Here is a 20,800-nt window from a genome sequence, read left to right on the forward strand (position 1 = left end):
TCCCTAGTGCTTAACACAGTGCCTGGACATCACAGGGGCTAAGATAAATGCTTGTGGATATTGGTTAAAAGAAATAAAACTTTCAAAAAAAAATTTTTACTTTTAAAAATTTTTTTAAAAAAAGAAAAAAAGAAAACTTTCTCCAGCTGGGGAAAAAAAGATACACATGAATAGCAGGAAAAAAGCATGGCAAAACTCATAGGAATGCGAGCAGAACCAAGAAAACCATATGTATAATGATAACAAAGTAAATTGGAATGGGAGTGGCAGGAAAGGAAGCTGAATGATCTGAAATTATAATGGCCAAGCTTGGTCTCTAAGAGAAAATGTATCTTCCTCCCTTATTTGCAGAGGATATGAGGTACAGAAAGTGTGGAATAATGCACATACAGTGTGGGCGGCTAAAATTGGCCTTGGGCCGCCCTCCTCCAGCATGACAGCTCTCCCCTAAACTGCCCAGGCACATAAGCCTTGCACCCACACCCGGTTCAGTGGGGCTACGCCCCAGGTTCCTCTGCCCAACAGGGATAAGCACAGAAAACCTCCCACCTGCTGGGGTCCCTCCACCCAGCTGAGTGGGGGTTTGCAGGAAAACCCCATGCACCAGCCGGCCTTAAGTGCAGCCTCAGATGGCCAACCAATCAGCTTGGTGTTGGGGGGGGGGGAAGGTGGGGGGGGAGGGGACTTGGCCCCGGGGTTCCCAATGAGAGAGGCCTTTTATATACCAGGGAAGTTAGATGGTGAGGAGGAGGCAACAGGAACGGTATGGAGAGAGCTGGGAACACTACAGAGACAGTGAGAGGAAGAGTGAGAGTGAGGTAGTGGAGCAGGAATGAGAAGTGTGGCTATGGAGAGCGGGCGTGGCTGACAGTGAAAGGGGAAGACTGAGAAAGGAGGTCGGTCGGTAGTGAAAGTGGGCACAGTAGGAGAAGTGGAGGAGAAGCAGAGCAGTGAAAGGAGAGGACTGAGAAAGAAGACTAAGAGGAGGCTACAGAGAGCGGGCACAGCTGACAGTGAAAGGGGGCTACCGGAGGAGAGAGGTGTGGCTGCAGTGGCAACAGTGGCAAGCAGCCACAGGCAAGAGAAGAGGGAGGGGAAATTCCGTCAAGGGAGAAAGTTAAAACACAGTCAGGTCGTATATTTCTTTTCTTTGTATTTAATTTTATTCTCATGAATAAACCCTTGTGCTTTAATTGAAAAGCAGTTTTTTAATCTTTTCCTTATCACGCTGGGTGAGGCAGTGGGGGAGGGAGAGCCTCCGGATTGGCTCTTCCCATATTAAATTAAAAGCAGTCAGATAGCCAGTCAGCTAATTACAGCTAAGGCAGTTAATATAATTTTTTACAACAGTCAGATTCAGCTGACATGGTTACCAGTTTTTCTTAACTTTTTTTTTTCCTCCTTAGTCTTTATTCTTTCTAACAAGGGCAGGGGTCTAGGGAGGGCTATATTTGAAAATGAAAATGTAAAAACAACAGCAGCAACAACAACAAATTTTTTTTTTTTAATTCTGCATCTATAGTATCAGGACTTAGCAAAAGCAGGAAACAATGAATACATAATGAATTACAAAGAGGCAGCTAGGTGGCACAGTGGATAGAGCACCATCCCTGGATTCAGGAGGACCTGAGTTCAAATCCAGCCTCAGACACTTAACACTTACTAGCTGTGTGACCCTGGGCAAGTCACTTAACCCCAATTGCCTCACCAAAAAAAAAAAAAAAAAAGAAAAGAAAAAGAAAAAGAATTACAAGAGTAGGTAAGCCAAATTTCAACATCTAGGAGTTCATATGTACCAAAATGAAAGGGCAAAAGAAGCAAATAATTAAAAATTTTAAGATATTTATTTTTTGCTTCACCTTTTTAATTTTTTTGTTCAGTATTTTTTTTTATTATTTTCCAGTTCATATAAGGATAGTTTTTAACATTTGTTTTCATAGGATTTTCAGTTCCAAATTTTTCCCCTACCCTCCCTTTCCTCTTTCCTCCCCAAGACAGAAAGCAATCTAATATAGTTTATATATGTGTGATCACATTAAACATATTTCTGCATTAGTCGTATTGTGAGGGGCAGCTAGATGGCACAGTGGATAGAGCACCAGCCCTAAATTCAGGAGAACCTGAGTTCAAATCCAGCCTCAGACACTTGACACTTACTAGCTGTGTGACACTGGACAAGTCACTTAACCCTCATTGCCCTGCCAAAAAAAAAAAAAAAGAAAAAGTCATATTGTTAAAGAAGAGTCAGAGCACAAGGGAAAAACCTCAAAAAAGAAGGAAAAAAAAAACAGCCCAGAAGTAGAAGCAGTATGGTTCTATCTGCATTGATGAACCACAGTTCTTTTTTTCTGGATGTTGAGAATATTTTCTATTATGAAGTTCTTTGAAATTGTTTTGGACCATTGCACTGCCTAGACAAGATAATAGAATATTAAGATATAACAGGGGAAAAAAGCTATCACTCAGGTATTATTTCACTTCTATTTTCTCTAACAAGGAGAACAAATGTCCAATTATTTATTGATAAACAATGTAAAATGAAAATTGAAACAGAAGAGGAGATATAACAAGTAGCCACATTTATGTGAATTCAGGTTTTCAAGACCATATGAAATGCATCATAAAATTTAACTCGCAGAGGTAACATTAAAGCTACTTTTGGTAAACTCTTAGAAATTATGGAGAATGGGAAAAGTATCAGAAAACTAGAAAAGAGCAAATATTACCCAAAAATTCAAAAAGGGAAAACCAGGATTTTTTTGAAATAGTAAGCTCAAGACCAAAACCCAATAAAACTTATTAAACAGATACTTTGTAAACGTTTAGAAAAGAATGTAATGTCTCCAGCTGACAATGTTAGAGGAGAGGAGAATGTTGGAATGTTAGGGGAGACACAAGGTTTGGGAGAGTGCTGAGTAGAACAGAGAATCAGTTAAAAAGGAACAAAAGGATTGCCTTGCTACAGTGAGGGCCGAGTTGAAATTAGACAACATAAATTTGTAGGATATCCAGTCAGCACAATTTCATGATTTATTCCACACCTGTCCTGTAGTATACTAAGTAGGAAAGTAAGAAAATAGTGACAGTAATCCACAGGCAGAGTTTGGGAAATTGTGATCAGCAATAAGATAAAAGAACTAAGATCTGAACATATAAACTTTTTTTTTCTTTTCGGGTGGGAGGCAATCAGATTTAAGTGACTTGCCCAAGGTCACACAACTAGTAAGTATCTGAGGTCACATTTGAACTCAGGTCCTCCTGACTCTAGGGCTAGTGCTCTATCCACTGTACCACCAAGCTACCCCCCTGAACATATAAACTAATAAAACAGAGGAGTCTAAAGACAACTCTGAGATTCCACCTCAGAAACCAGCAAAATGTTTTCTTTTAAAGGAAGATTATAATCATTGAAGAATGGGCACACAAATAAACTAATAGTAAAGCTAGGAATTGGTTCAACCATTCAGGAATGGAATCTGGAACCACATACAAAAAACTATACACAACCCTATGACCCAGGAATACCCCTTCTAGGTATATACCCCAAAGAAATTAAAGACAAAATTCAGAAAGCATCCATGTGCACAAAAACATTTACAGCAGCATTTTTCTGTTCTAGCAAATATCTTTAAACAAAATGAGTATCTATCAGTTGTGGAAAGGCTAAATAACTTATGATAAGAATGTAATGGATTAATAATGTGGCATAAGAAAAGATAAAAGATCAGGGAAATCTAGGAAGATTTATATGAAGAAACAGAGTAAAGTAAGCAGAACCAGAACTACAATTTATACAACTACAATACTGTAAAGCAAAATAATTCTGACTTACAAACTCTGATCAAAATAAAGCAAAGTAAATATGAAGAAAAACCACAACTCCATTATAGACTAGAGGTATAACACAAGACACATTTTCAGACATGATCAGGGTGTGGATTTTTTTTCTTGCCTGACTATATGTAGTTGTCAAAAGGGGGACTTATTTTATTTTTGTGGGAAAGAGTTATTGGGAGAAAAGTGGGGAAAGGACAGTAATAGCAATATAAGAAAAGAGAGTACACAAAACATTTTTTAAATGAAAAGAAGAAAACAGAAAAAAGATCACTCCAGAGTACTTCAAAGACTTCTCAAACAGTCCTGTCACTACTCTAAAGAGTCTGACCTAGCCAATAAGGCAGCACAACAGTGAAGAGAGTACTAAGTTTGAAGTCAGGGGGCCTGCATCTGAAATCACAGCTTTGTCCCTTTACCTGTATGACCTTGGTTAAATGACAAATTTTTGGGCCTCAGTTTCCTCATCTCTAGACTGAGAAAACTGGACTCAGTGGTCTCTAAGGTCCCTCCCGGTTCTAAGTCTGTAAGCCTATGTAAGCCTACACAGGACAAAGTAGATGAAGAATGACTACCATACAGTTTGAGAGATGAAGTCAGAGGCCTTTCCTTTGCACAGTGCTGATATCTATAGTCTTTCACTTTCTTTACAGCAGTAATGTCTCCATAACCATTTTTTCTCCATATTAAAACCAGTATTTATGTCTAGCTATCAATGCCACAAATAACTTTATTTTGTTATGCTGTCCAAGTCTCTGTTAGTATCTCTATAAGGTCAGTCAGTGTCACCTTTCCTCTAGCAATGGACAATAACCCTTAAAGAAAAAATGTATTAACATTTATTAATTAATTTATTATTTATTTATTATTAACATAATGTATCTTTAAATCTGTACCAAGTATTTTAAACTATAGTGGTTTTATCACTAAGACATATGCTTTTTTTTTTCTTTTTTTGATGAGGCAATTGGGGTTAAGTGACTTGCCCACGGTCACACAGCTGGTAGGTGTTAAGTGTCTGAGGTTGGATTTTAACTCAGGTCCTCCTAACTCCAGGGTCAGTGCTCTCTATCCACTGCACCACTAGCTGCCCCTAAGACATCTGCTTCTAATTAGACTAGAAAAAGTTAAGAAAGGAGTATATTCAATTCTTGAAAAATTACAACTTACCATTCCCAAATGAAAAGACAGATGATTTTTTAGGTATTTTAGATTGCTTTGCTCGTTCATAAATTTCCTCATTGATAAACATTTTGTGTAATTTTGGATAAATTCCATCAGGAATCATACGTGGACTTCCTTGGTAAAAATGAAAGGTCCTACTGTTGCCAGAAATAGCTTTATAAATACTTCTTTTGCAAGACTGACTTCGATTATAAGCCTGTTAAAAAACATTAATCTTAGAAATTATTTTGTAATTATCATTTTGCAGTAAGAGAAGTTATTGTTTTTACTAGTATGACTTTATTCTAGATAATAAAAAGTACAATCTTAAAAACTGTTCTGGTCAAGTAAATTTATTCATTAGCTAAAAGGCAACAAGAAAATGATGATGATAAATGACATTTATATAACTCATTAAGACATACAAAGTTCATTAACCCACCTGATCCCCTTTTCAATTACCATCAAAAATATTTAATATGTGAATATACTTTTCTCTCAGTATGTCAATTATACTGTGTATAATTTAATCTATATTTAATTCATAATATTTTTCATGATAGTCTCATTCCTATAAACATAAATGATCAATCTACAGTACTGCAGATTTTGTGCAGAAATAAGAGAACCTGAGCAACTGAGGGTTCTGGTTGATTAAATTTCCAATATGAAAGATTAACAGCACAGTGGATTCCTTTATAGCATGAAGGTTGGAAGATAGATGAACACCTGCGTGACACACTGTGACATCAGATTTTTATTCTATATGGTTATACTTCAAAGCAAACAACATGAATGATAGTGCAGCTACATGTACCTAACAACAATCTAGAATGAGTACTACATCTCTTTTGAAATTGATTTAATATTGTTAACGAAACAAAATAGTCTAACAGAGTACTGGATCTAGAGTCAAAAGACTTGAGCTCTAATCTCAGATCTGTCACTTGCTACATGACTTTCAGCAAATCATTTCACTTTGTTGGGTCTCAGTTGCTCCGTTTGTTTAAAAGGGAGGGGTGGGGTTTAGAACTCAAAGTGGCTAAGGTACCTTTGCAGTTCTTAATCTATGATTTATAACAATTCATAAATCACTACAACTACCCATTCTATTGGAGAGAACAATAAGGTTCCTTTCAGATGGATGAATAGGCAATCTTTTTCCATAATCAAAAATACTGAATACCAATTAAAAGAACTTTAACAATATCTCCACTATCAAGCTAATCGAACCAATAGCATAATAAAAATAAGAAGACTATTTTACATTTACATATTAGGTTATATTTTGCAAGGTATAATCCTATCTGTATCTCTGACCAACCCAGATTTATTATCTCCATTTTACAGATAAATAAAGTAACAGGAATTACAGACTAGTTAGTCACACAGTCAAGAACAGAAGCCAGGTATTCCAACTACTCATCTAATACCTTCCTGCTACATCAGAATACATGACTTATTTTGGCTACTGAGAGCACCCTACAATTAAATTTGAGCTAACATTTAAATGTGCTAGAACTTTATAAATAGTTATGAAGGAAACACGTTTTACAAAATGTATTACAAAGACTATATAAATTATTATTCATGGATAAAGCACCAGCCTGGATTCAGGAGGACCTGAGTTCATATCCGGCCTCAGACACTCGACACTTACTAGCTGTGTGACCCTAGGCAAGTCACTTAATCCTCATTGCCCCCCCCCCCAAATTATTATTCAAAGAACAAACTTGATCCCATTGCCCAAGTGAAAAATTAAAGAGTCTAAGCAGAGACTCCTTGAAAAGCAAAAGGAAACTATTAAAAATATATAAGGGGGGGGGGGGGCAGCTAGGTGGTGCAGTGGATAGAGCACTGGCCCTGGAGTCAGGAGTACCTGAGTTCAAATCCGGCCTCAGACACTTAACACTTACTAGCTGTGTGACCCTGGGCAAGTCACTTAACCCCAAGTGCCTCACTAAAAAAACAAAAAATATACAATGGGTTTCTCTTCAGTTGTCTGTTAAGGTGCTCAGTTCTTCTTCGGAAGCTAAGGCCATGTTGGGGTGAACCCTCACTTCAGCCGGCGACTAGCACCACTACAAACAAGACTCTCCTCATCCATCTCCCGAAATGGCCATCTCCAAGCTTGCTTGCATCTACTCTGCTCTCATCCTTCACGGTGAGGTTATGGTCACGGAGGATAAAATTAATGCCCTCATTAAAGCAGCAGGTGTAAATGTTGAACCATTCTGGCCTGGATTATTTGCAAAGGCCCTGAACAATGTAAACATTGCAAGTCTCATCTGCAATGTAGGAGTTGATGGACCTGCCTCAGCAGCTGATGGTGCTGCCCCTGCTGGAGGTGCTGCTCCTGCTAGCACAGCTGCCCCAGCTGAGGAGAAGAAGAAAGAGGAAGCAAAAAAAGAAGAGTCTGATGATGACATGGGCTTTAGTCTGTTTGACTAAACATATTTTTTGAAACATTAAATAAAAAGCTTAACTAAAAAAAAATACAATGGGAAAAAGCAATCAATGCTCTTGCCAGATTCCTTAAACTCTGTCAAAATTTCATTTTGCCTACTGCATTTAACTTTCAACATTTAACAATTAAATTATAGACCTAAGGATATACATACACATTCTTCTCTTCCTTCTGTAAGAATAACAACTATCCTGCCTTGGCGTTTGCGGCCAGTTCTGCCCATTCGTTGTACAAGACGAACTGGACTCTTCTGAGCATCAAAACAAATTATTAGATCAACTTCTCCTATATCTAAACCTTCTTCACCAACACATGTAGAGACCAATGTGTTATAACCACCATCACGAAATCGTTTTACCACCTAAAATAAAGAACACCAAAACCAAAAATCAAAATAATGATAAAACAATAGCAGAATTCTTACAGTACTTTAATTGTATCTCTCCCTGGTCCCTAACACATTCAACCCCACAACATACTTCTTTGGTATACATGCCATGACCCTCTCTCCTATAGAAAGGAAGCTTGTTGAGGGAAGAATTGCATCATTTTTCTATCACCAGTATCTTTTCCAGAGGCTGGCCACAGGAGGCAATTCATGTTTATTAAAATGAATTAGATCTTTCTTTTCTTTATATCCATAGACATTCCTAGAGAGAAGGTTCTTAGGAGAAAAAAAATCACTTCCTGTCCCTCCCCCCACCAAAAAAAAATTTTAGGTTAGTACAATCAGGTCAGAATGAACACAAAACAAGAGAAATAATAAAAAACAAACATAGCCCAGGAGGAAGGGAAGAAATGGCTAAGAAGGGCATTATCTTTCTGATTTGCCTTGGTGAAAGCAGAGTTACAAGTTGATTTTATGTCTACAGATGAGCCTACAGGTCTTTTAAAACCTTCTCAGTCACTGCTCAAATTTGAGGGTAGAGTGTCCCAAAAAACAAGATCCAAGGCACCCAATTAATTTTGACTAGAGAAACAACATATAGACGGCTTATTGAAAATATATCTTTGGGGGCAGCTAGGTGGCGCAGTGGATAAAAGCATTGGCCTTGGATTCAGGAGTACCTGAGTTCAAACCTGGCCTCAGACACTTGACACTTACTAGCTGTGTGACCCCGGGCAAGTCACTTAACCCCCATTGCCCAGCAAAAAAAAAAAAAAAAAAAAAAGAAAATATATCTTTGGGGCAGCTAGGTGGCGCAGTGGATAGAGCACCGGCCCTGGATTCAGGAGTATCTGAGTTCAAATCCGGCCTCAGACACTTGACACATACTAGCTGTGTGACCCTGGGCAAGTCACTTAACCCCCATTGCCCCGCCCCCCCAAAAAAAATCTTCACGGGGGCAGCTAGATGGCACAGTGGATAAAGCGCTGACCCTAGATTCAGGAAGACATGAGTTCAAATCCGGCATCAGACACTTGACACTTATTAGCTGTGTGACCCTGGGCAAGTTACTTAACCCTTATTGCCTTGCAAAAAAAATTTTATATATATGTGTGTGTGCACATCTCTTCATTTTGAAAAAATGTTCCTATACTATAATTAACAATCAGGGTAATTTGGATTTCCATTCTTAGTATGTCTCAGAGCAGGGATAATTGCTGGAGAAAATATTGAGGGGTGAAAGGACTAGAGATCTTGATGAGGGTGAAGAACAAGTACAAGAAAAGTCAAATTTTGGGAGAGGTGGAACAATGGGAGGTTATATTTAGATAGCAGAATGTCAACTTCTAATTAGAGAAGTGGAATGCTTATAGGTAATAGCAAGACCTAGCGTATGATTTATTCCACTAGGTGGCTGATGTGGAGTAAAATAATAGGGATTAGGACTTGAGGGAAGAGTGTGAGAGGGCACTGACATCAATATTAAAGGACTAGAGCAAAAATAAGGGAGGAGAGGAAAACGGTGAGTCAAAGGCTGAACTTCTTGAGAAAGGAAGAAGAATGACCTGGGGGCTCAGTATTCTACAACTACCATAATTTTGATTGGGTAGAAAAGTGCAATTGTATGGACTTACAGAGGAAAGGTTACTGAATAAAGGAAGCAGAGGACAAATTTAGAAGTGACAATAGGGAGCCAAGAGTACTCTGACTCTCCCTTAAAGATCAATAAAGGTGATGGACCAAGCAAAGGGACAGCCACTTCTGGAGAGGATAGCCAGGCATGCTGTATTGATGGAGGAGAGTCAAGTCTCAGTGAGGGCCAATAGATAGGAAGAGTATGAGAGAAAAGGTCCAGGATGAAGGGGAGTTTGTTCACTACAGAACAGGAATTCCAGAAGGTGCAGCAGAGGGGATGGGAAGGTTTGGAGAGAGAGATGGGTAGGGTTGGATGGAGGGGGACAGGGACAAGAGAACATGAGGAGGAGAAAGGGATTAGTTTCTTCCTAAATTTTCACTGATTACTTATTACAGGCATAAGGAGAAAAGCAGGAGAAACTACCGGGGCAATAGTAGATTACTGATGGGGAAAGAAGCTCACAGTTTCCAAAGGGTGTTATAGAGAGAATTGGGCTGGTTCTGTGTGTCCCTTCATCTGGGAAGCACAGCACTGGTGGGGAGGGGAAGAATTCATAGTGGTGCTATTTCCAGCATCTCTCCACCCCCTCCCACAGTCAGCAGAGAGTGCTGGTAGGAGGCCTGATCCAAATCTAGGTTCAGGCTGGGACCTGCAGGGAACAGGTCAACTTACTTTGCGCTCCTTACTGTGGCTGGTAGAGTGGAAAGGTAGGGAGGGAAATGGATACATCTATGTGGATTACAAAGAATAGTGGTGTTAGGTCTCATTCACACAGAATTGCTCCCAGAAACAAACAGGAATGGCAAAATCGGGAACCATTCCAGTATGCCAGCATTTGGTATAGGGCAGTACCTATCTGGAGTCTAGCTGTGACATTCTCACTCTTCTCTCTCAGAGGGGGACTATATTAACAACTTCTAATTTCTGAATACAAAACGGCTTAGAAATGACCAAGAGAAAGAACATTTTTTTTCAGAACTGCTTCTTATCATACTTTTTAGATGTAAGTTAATTTAACTAAATTTTTTTAATTAATATTTTCCAATTTCTTAACATTACATTTTTTGTAAAATTTCACTTGGAGAAATAATAAATTCATTTTCAAAGACATTTCAAAAAACCATTTCAAATACAGTCCTAGCTTTATTTACATGTCAAATATCAAAGAAAATTCTTCTCAGATTTAAAAACACATTAATTTGAAATTTCCTAATGATTCTAAAAAGGGTATAAATGAAAAGCCATCTCAAAACATTCCTATTTCTAGTATATCAGAAACTCCTGATTACCTCAAGTTGTTCCTTCTGTGTTAAACCTTTTGTGCTTTTCCCTGAAGCATGGCCAACAAAAGTCATAACTCTGACAGTTGGCTGATGTTGGAGCATTTCTGCAATTTCTTGAACACTGTCTCGAAATGATGAAAAGATCATAACCCTGGTATCGCATTTTTTTTCATATGTATTTCTATCTATTTAAACAAAAAATATATTTTAAAGTCAGACATAAAAAAGCACATGCAACTAAATATGTTGGTTAGTTCAAAAGGCAAAAAGTCATTAACCCAAAATATTTCTTTCAAAAACACAATTGAGATTGCCTAAACCTTTGTTGTTAGGCCTTCTTGAAGTTATCACTGGAGATTCAACTTCATCCTAAGTCAAGCTCTCTGGCTGCAAGGCTTCCCTTTATCTTCTTACTAGCTAAAAAAAAAATTCAACTATACAATCTCTTCTCTACACTGCTTCCTTCCCAACTGAAAATACCCACAGTTTCCCAATCTGAAAATTTTTTTAAAGCACCTTCCCTTTATGCTTTTATCTCACACTCTACCTTTCACCAAACTTCTTGAAAACAAAAAAAAATGTTTAAACCCAAAGCCTCCACCTACTCATCACCAGGTATTCACTCACTGCCTTTCACTGTAGCTTCCATCCCCTTCACTACACTGAAACTGCATTCTCGAAAGTAGCATCCTAACTACTAATTCCAGCGGCCTTTTTTCATTTCCTTTTTTTTTTTTTTTTAAGTGAGGCAGTTGGGGTTAAGTGACTTGCCCAGGGTCACCAAGATAGTAAGTGTTAAGTGTCTGAGGCCGAATTTGAACTCAGGTCCTCCTGACTCCAGGGCCAGTGCTCTATCCACTGCGCCACCTAGCTGCCCCTCTTTTTTCATTTCTAACACTCCTTGACCTACACTGCGATATCTTCAACAATAGTGACCATCCCCTTTCTTCTAGATGTTCACTGCTCTTTTGACTTCTAAAATAACTTTTTACTTTTCTTCTTTATATTTTTATGACCACTGTGTCTCAGTACTTCCACTAAAAGAGGTTATACTTTTGTCATAGGGTTTAGAAGCTAGAAAGGATCTTAGAGAGGAGCTTTGTATATGATATGAGATGCTGGTCTATAACTCGTCTCTGCCAGTCTGTTTTCCAGTTTTTGCCAAATAGAGTTCTTACCTCAATAGCTGGGATCTCTAGGCTTATAAAAAACTAGGTTACCGTGCTCATTTGCTTATATATACTAAATCTCTTCCACTAATCAATGTATGTTTTTTACCAGGACCAAAGTATTTTGAAAATTACAGCTTTGAAATATAGTTTGAGATCAGGTAGATCAGGTATTGCTAGCAATTCTATTAAGTTCTTTAACTTCTTTATTTTCTGTTTAGATTTAACTACATCTGAGAGGGACAAATTAAGGCCCTCCACATATAATTCTGCCTTTTCCTTTTATAATTCCTTCAACTTTTCCTTTAAGAATTAGATGTTATGCCTCTTCATGCATATGTTTAGCATTGATACTGTCTAGGGCAATTTTAGTAAAATGATCTCCTTTAATTAGGTCTATTTGTGTTGCTGTCTTGTCTAAGATCATGATTGCTACCCTTGCTTTTTTTACTTCAGCTGAAGCATAACAGACTCTGCTTCATCCCCTTGTTCTGTGTGTATTGTTCTGTTTCAGGTGTTTCTTGTAATTGGTAGATTCTGGTTTCTAATCAATTCTGCTATCCTCTTCCTTTTTATGGTGAGTTCATCTATTCAGATTCAGAGTTATGACTAACTGTATTTCCCTCCATCCTATTCTCATATATTTTTGCTTCTCTTTTTCCCCTCTTCAGGAGTACCTGAGTTCAAATCCAGCCTCAGACACTTGACACTTAACTAGCTGTGTGACCCTGGGCAAGTCACTTAACCCTCATTGCCCTGCAAAAATTAAAAAAAAAAACAAAAAAAACCAAGAATTTGTTTGGGGGCAGCTAGGTGACGCAGTGGATAGAGCACCAGCCCTGGAGTCAGGAAGACCTGAGTTCAAACCTGGCCTCAGACACTTAACCCTTACTAGCTGTGTGACCCTAGGCAAGTCACTTAACCCCAACTGCCTCACCAAAAAAAAAAAAAAAATTTGTTTGGATTCTGCCTCCCTTAATCAACCCTTCCTCTTATCCATCCCTACACCAATACCTTCAACAACTTTCCCATATATATATATATAGACACACATATATATTCTTTCTTTTAAATAGTTCAGATTAGAATGAAGTTTAAGTGTCATACATGCTCCCTACTGCTGACTGTTTTATAAACCTTTTTGCATACATACCCCTTTGATGTGAATTAATTTTCCACATTCTTTCTCTCCCTTCTTCCCTCTCCCCATGCCTTCTTCTTTACTATCTATTCTATTTCAAACGCAAAAGAATCATGCCCAGGCCTTCTGTCTAATCAGACTCCCTCTATGACCCTTGGTGCTAGTAAAGTTCTGAGAGTTTACACATATCATTTCCCTATATAAAAATGTAAGAAGTGGGGGCAGCTAGGTGTCGCAGTGGATAAAGCACCGGCCCTGGATTCAGGAGTGCCTGAGTTCAAATCCGGCCTCAGACAGTTGACACTTACTAGCTGTGTGACCTTGAGCAAGTCACTTAACCCCCACTGCCCCACCAAAAAAACAAAACAACAACAAAAAAAAATGCAAGAAGTTTAATCTTGTTTAGTTGCTTATGATTTCTCACTCATGCTTACCTTTCTATGCTACTCTTGACTCCTGTTTGTATGTTAAATTTCCTACTCAACTCTGGTCTTTTCCTCAGGAATATGTGGAAGTTCTTTTTGTTAAAGTCCCTATAGCATTTCATGCAATTTTGCTGAGTAGATTATTCTTGGTAGCAAGCCTATACCCTTTGACTTCTGGAATATCATATTCCAAGCTCTTCACTTCTTCATTATGGTGGCTGCTAAATCTTTTTTTTTTTTTTTGTGAGGCAAGTGGAGTTAAGTGACTTGCCTAGGGTCACACAGCTAGTAAGTGTCAAGTGACTGAGACCATATTTGAACTCAGGTCCTCCTGAATTCAGGGCCAGTGCTCTATCCATTGTGCCACCTACCTGCCCCCCTTGCACTTCTTTCTAACTTGAACTAAGGAAGCTAAGATTTCTAAAAGGCAGAGGTAAAGATAGCGAGCATTCTAGATAAGTGAGAGAACCTGTGCAAAGGCAAGGAGACAGAAGATGGAATATAGAGTTCAGGAACACAAAATTACTTAGTTCCACTGGAACACTGAATGAAAGAAAATGTCAAATAAGTCTAGAAAGTCAGATTGGGGACAGACTGTGAAAAAGCTTTTTTAAATACCAAGCTGAGAAGAAACTGTATTTTATCTTAGAGGTGATAGAGAGCTACCGAGAAAGAGCGTAATGATATGAAGATTAATTGTAACTTCCAATATTGGTCCCTGAAAACTGATGAAACACTCCTCCCCTCATTGGGGAGCTATCTATAATCATATGAAAAATGTTCTAAATTACTATTGATTAGAGAAATTCAAATTAAAACAACTCTGAAGTGCTACCTCACACCTATCAGATTGGCTAATAAGATAAAAAAGGAAAAGGATGAATGCTGGAAGACATGTGGGAAAATTGGGACATTAATGCACTGTTGGTAGAGCTGTGAACTGATCGAACCATTCTGGACAGCAATTTGGAACTACATCCAAAGGGTTATAAAACTGTATGCACTCTTTGATCCAACAATACCACTACTAGGTCTGTATCTCAAAGAAATCAAAAGAAGAGAAAAGGACCTATGTGTACAAAAATATTTATAGCAGCTCTTTGTAGTAGCAAAGAATTGGAAATTGAGGGAATGTTCATCAACTGGAAAATGGCTGAAAAAGTTGTGGCATATAATTGTAATGCAATACTATTGTGCTGTAAGAAATGACAAGCAGGATGATTTCAGAAAAACATGGAAAGACTTACATGAACTAATATAAAGTAAGTGAGCAGAACTAGGATAACACTATACACCGTAACACCAATATTGTACCATGATCAACTATGAATGACTTATCTGTTCTCAGCAATACAGTGATCCAAGACAATTCCAAAGGCCTCCAAAGAAAGAACTGAGTCTGAATGTAGATCAAAATATACTCTTTTTCACGGGCAGCTAGGTGGCACAGTAGGTAAAGCACAGGCCCTGGATTCAGGATGAACTGAGTTCAAATCCGACCTCAGACACTTGACACTTACTAGCCATGTGACCTTGGGCAAGTCACTTAACCTTCATTGCCCCATGCAAAAAAAAAATACTATTTTTCACTTTATTTTCAAGGTGGTTTTTTTTGGTCTGTGTTTTCTTTCACAGCATGACTAATATGGAAATGTTTTCCATGATTGCATATGTATAACCTCTTTCAAATCGCTTACCATCTCAGGGAGGGGGAAGAGAAAAAGAAGGAGAAAATTTGGAACTCAAAATTTTCTAAAAAACAAATGTTAGGGGCAGCTAGGTGGCGCAGTGGATAGAGCACTGGCCTTGGATTCAGGAGGACCTGAATTCAAATCCAGCCTCAGACACTTGACACTTACTAGCTGTGTGACCCTAGGCAAGTCATTTAACCCTAATTGCCTCAAAAAAAAAAAAAAAACAATGTTAAAAACTGTTTTTAAATGTAATTGGAAAAATTTAAAAAAAATTTTTAAATAACATTTATTCAATTAGATTGAGTACTGCCCTATTTACCTTTTAGAGATCAAACAAGATTTTACATGAACAAGTATGAAAACCATAAAGTACTATACAAATGCAAGGAGGCCATTATTTTTATCATAAGTTTATCTTGCTTTGAAGATAATGAATATAACATACCTTTCCAGGTTCTGAAGTGTTCAACTACAACTTCTTCTAATTTTTTTAACTTCGGATGGCTGTAGATAAATTTTTTATCATTCTGTCCTGAAATTTTTTTTAAAAAAAGAATATTTGTCATGCCAAAAAACACAATGTGTTTCCTTTTAAGTTCTTACGGCTTTGATCCTTTTCAGAACTAATGTGTTGAGACTTACTTAATTTTAAACAATGTTTAATATAGTTATGCCATGTTGCATGCATTTAGAAACAAAAGTAAAAAACTGAGTTTTAAATTTTATTTTAAAACCTCAAAATTTTGAGAAACTAAAATGCTTCAGGGAAAGTTTGGACAAGAACTTAAAGGTTCCTTCCAAGTCTTAAAATTCACTGAAATTATCAAGCTCTAATGAAAGATATACAACACGAAGAGCACACAAAATAAAGAGAACAAGCAAACACAAAAGATTTTTACTTATCCTAAACACAAACAGTTTAAGCTTTAAAAACCACCTTGGTTTTAGGAATTACTAACCATAAACAGGAAAACTATAACCATTTAACAGGTCTATTACAGGAAAAAAAATATGTAAACAAATACCAAGATTAAGAGTAAAACATTCTAAGATTGATTAAATACTCAGTATGATGCAAAGAACATGTTAAGTGAAGTCAAAAGACCCAGTTTTGAAATCAGTTCCATCATCTATTAACCATACAATTCTGAGCAAGTTACTTAACTTCTCAATTATTCGTCTGTCATCTGTAAAATAGAGTTGACTCGCCCTATTTACTTTACAAAATTGTTTGAGACTCAAATAAGATAATGGGAAACAATTGTTTTGTGAACCACAAAAGAGTAACATGCAGTACACGGAACTATAAATGTTATTTTGAGACAAAAGAAAAACATTTGAAAATATTAAAGATATAGTCTACATACCATTTTGGTTGGGATTCCCATCAACAATTTCTGAAGCTGTACTTCTATCTGAAAATATGTTTCCTAGTTGCTCAAAGAGTTTCATGAATTGTTCATTCCTGCTAAGTTCATTCTTGGTGCGAGTCATACCTTAAAAATTAAGGGAAAATATTTTTCCATACAAATTAGAAATTTACTTAACAACTCCTAATTAACTTTAAAGCAAGTGTAAAGTGTTTTTTATTGATCTAGACCTGTGGTTTTACTGGTATAAGAAGTATCGATGAGGAAACACCCTTTACCTACAGGGTTGCAGACCTACAAATATTATGTACCTGAAAGTCTTAGAAAGCTGCCTGGGGCACGGAGAGATTAAGCAAGATTTGCCCAGGATAACACAACCAGTCTGTATCAGAGGTAGTACTTGAACCTGAGAAGACCGTGACTCCAAAGCTGACCCTATCCACTATGCCATGCTGTTTCTCAGAAAGTATGAATTAAATATTAATAATTCACTCAAGGGCAGCTAGGTGGCACAGTGGATAGAGCACAGGCCCTGGAGTCAGGAGGAACTGAGTTAAAATCCGACCTCAGACACTTAACACTTACTAGCTGTGTGATCCTGGGCAAGTCACTTAACCCCAATTGCCTCACCAAAAAAAAATAATAATAATAATAATAATAAAATTTGTAAAAAAATTTTAAAATAATTCACTCAAATTTGGCACATGATACATATGAAAATTATCAACACTGAAAATGTTTAAGACTTTTCAGTTCTGCATGCCCATGTCATTAACAAGCAATTTTTTTTCTAGCAGACTTATCAAGATCACCCATCACTGCATATCATTCCATTATTTTGCTAGTCTAATTAAGTACTTTAGAATGTTTGTTTTCCTTAAATCATATTTAAATAACCAAAAGTTTAAATGTAAAATATTTTATCTAACTTACCTTTAGTTCCATCCATAAGCCCACAAAGGAAGATATAGAAAGATCTCATTCCCATTTGCTGCAGTAACTCATAACCATGATATAAACTAATGCATACAGCAAAATCTCCTTCAATGATGCCTTGTTGCACACCCTAAGAAAACAATCACATATCAGATTAAATGAAAAAAAAAGCAAATCTGATCAATACTCTATAATGAACTTATCATGGCAACAGACAGAATAATATCAAAATCAAATGACTGATCAAAAGAAATCTGGTAAATGAACCAAACTGGAATGAGAAAATTGCCATTAGATATGGTGATTAAGAGGGGCAGCTAGGTGGCACAGTAGATAAAAGCACCAGCCCTGGATCCAGGAGAACCTGAGTTCAAATCCGGCCACTTACTAGCCATGTGACTCTGGGCAAGTCATTTAATCCTCATTGCCCTGCAGAGAGAGAGAGAGAGAGAGAGAGAGAGAGAGAGAGAGAGAGAGAGAGGAATCACTGGTAACTCTGGAGAGAGAAGCTTTAATTGAATGAGATCAGAACCCAGACAGTAGAAACTTAAGAGAGAGGAAATGAAATTAAGCACCAATTATAGACAGTCCCTCTGCTCAATCCTTATCCTTCTTAACTTCTCTGCAATTTCTGACACTGTCATTCATCCTGTACTCCCTGATACTCTCTTCTCTCAAGGTTTTCATGATAATGCTCTCTTGGTTCTCTTCCTACCTGTCTAACCACTCCCTCTTAGTCTCCTTTTCTGCATTTTCATCTCCATCATCCATTATAAGGATGAAGGTGCTCCCAAAGCTCTGTCTTGGACCCTCTTCTCTTCTCTCTCTGTGTTATTTCCCTTGCTCTCATCAGCTTCTGTGGTTTCAATTATCATCTCTAAGCAGATTGGATCTAATTGTCTAGCCCTAACCTCTCTCCCAACCTCCAGTCTGATATGACCAACTGCCTATTAGACATCTAGAATTAGATGTCCCAAAGACCCCTTAAACTCAATGACTAAAACAGAACTCATTTTCTTTCCTTCTCTATTCTTGTCAAGAGCACCACCATCCTCCCAGACACCAAGGCTCACAGTGTCATCATCAACTCCTCCCTCACATTCAGTCCACACACCTAATCTACTACAAAGTCTTGTTTCTGCCTTTGTAACATCTCTTGTATATGTTCCCTCCTCTCCTGACATTGCCACAACTCTGATAAAAGCCCTCATCACTTCACATCTGGACTTCTGCAATAACCTAACTGGTCTCTTCACCTCAAGTCTTTCCCCACAACTGTATACCTTCCACTCAGCTATCAAAATGATCTTCCTAATGCACATTTCACTCCCCTACCGAATGAACTATAGTTGCTCTCCATTATCTCCATGCTCTGTTTGGAATTTTAAACTCTTCACCACCTTGGTCCTTCATATATTTCTTGTCTTCTAACACTTTACTATCCTCCATGTATTTTATGATCCAGCAACATCTACATCTTTAAACAACACTCCTTTCTCACCCTACTCTTCCAGTGTCTTTTCACTAGCTATTCCCCTCCCCACCCACGACTAAAATGCTCTCCCTTCTAACCTCTGCCTACTGGCTTCCCAAGACTCGGCTCAAATCCCACCTTTTTAGAAGACCTTTCCTAATCGTCCTCCTCCCGCCAATCACATGACCCCCTATTTCTTTTCACCTCACTCCATATCAAATCAGTTGTCAAGTGCTATCATTTCTACCTTTTGTAACATATCTCATATACCATCTCTCTTCTCTTCTCTCACATGGTCACCGCCCTACTGCAAGCCCTTATCATCTCAAGCCTAGACTATTACAATAGTCTCCTGGCTGGTTCCCCCACTTCAAGTCTTTCTTCACTCCGGTCCATCTTTCATTTAGTTGTCAAAATGATCTTCTTAAAGGCAGGTCTGACCATGTTGTCACCCCTATTCAATCAAGTACAGTGGAATCCTATCACCTCTGAGAACAAATAGAAGCCCTACACTATGCTGCCATATGCTACCTTTCCAGTCTTCTTATACCTGACACCCCCCCTCCCATATTCTATGATCACTGACATTGGCCTTCTTGACGTTTCTCACACTACAGGGTTCATCTGTTGATTCAGAGCATTTTCACTAGCAGGTCCCCATGCTCAGAACACTCTCCTCCCTCAAGTCTCAGCTAAAGTTCCACCTTCTGCAAGAAGCCTTGTCTAAGGGGCAGCTAGGTGGTGCAGTGGATAAAGCACTGGCCCTGGATTCAGGAGGACCTAAGTTCAAATCCGACCTCAGACACTTGACACTTACTAGCTGTGTGACCCTGGGCAAGTCACTTAACCCCCACTGCCCCACCAAAAAAAAAAAAAAAAGCAGCCTTGTCTAGTCCTTCTTAACCTTCATGCCTTTCCTCAGAGACCACCTCCATGTATCCTGTACGTTTCTTGCATATCCATAATCCACAGGGCTTGGCATGCACTAGGAGCTTGACAAATGCTACTTGACTACATAGATGGAAAATTGTTATTCAGTTTGAATTCTGCATTGGATCTTCCTATACGAAAGTGTCTGCACATAAGTGCCATTAAGGCTACATACTGCATTACTGAATCAAGTGTTTTCTTATAGTCAAACAACAAGCACAGTAAAATCTTGTAAGCCTTCATCTTTCAGTTAATTGTATGACTTTAAAGCCTATTCTGAATGATTACTGTATGCCAGTTCCCTTTCCATATTTTCATCAAGAATTCCCTCATGTAAATTATTCTCATCAATATTTCAGAGAGACAAGAAAGTAGGATATAGGTTCAATAATTAATGAGTAATTTCTCCGTAATACCAATGTATCACACTGTCCTTTCAGAGAAAGTTAGATGGCAAAGAGGTTAAAGGCCTGGACTTCAGTCATAAAGATCAGAGTTTGAATCTTGCCTCAACCACTTATTAGCTTTGTGATTCTGGGTAAGTCACATAACCGTTCTACCTCAGTTTCTTCATCTGTAAAATGGGAATAATAATAGCATCTACTTTATAAAGTTACAGTGAACATTAAATGAAATAATGTATGTAAGGTGCTATGTAAATGCTAGTTATTTTAGGTCCATTATTTTTTCCAATTATTAAAATACTTTCCCTCTTTGATATGCTGCAAGTCAAATAGATAGTTCTTCTCTATAAAAGGTCTCATTTATGAGATACACAGTATCTCAGTAAACTAAGTAAATTTTTTTTTTTTTTAGTGAGGCAATTAGGGTTAAGTGACTCGCCCAGGGTCACACACCTAGTAAGTGTTAAGTGTCTGAGGCCAGATTT

At 37.9% G+C, this 20,800-nt stretch overlaps 1 protein-coding gene across 1 annotated transcript in view; it reads right to left on the reverse strand.

Annotated features, from left to right (window-relative positions):
* FANCM (FA complementation group M) overlaps positions 1–20,800 on the reverse strand; it is a 98,956-nt gene that overhangs the window by 64,004 nt on the left and 14,152 nt on the right. The window contains 6 exon segments of the mRNA XM_043981388.1: positions 5,005–5,215; positions 7,620–7,826; positions 10,779–10,957; positions 15,647–15,733; positions 16,569–16,697; positions 17,505–17,637. Of these exon segments, the coding sequence (XP_043837323.1) occupies positions 5,005–5,215; positions 7,620–7,826; positions 10,779–10,957; positions 15,647–15,733; positions 16,569–16,697; positions 17,505–17,637 (946 nt within the window).

This window comes from Dromiciops gliroides, chromosome 2 (genome assembly GCF_019393635.1).
Source record: "Dromiciops gliroides isolate mDroGli1 chromosome 2, mDroGli1.pri, whole genome shotgun sequence".
Lineage (NCBI taxonomy): Eukaryota > Metazoa > Chordata > Mammalia > Microbiotheria > Microbiotheriidae > Dromiciops > Dromiciops gliroides.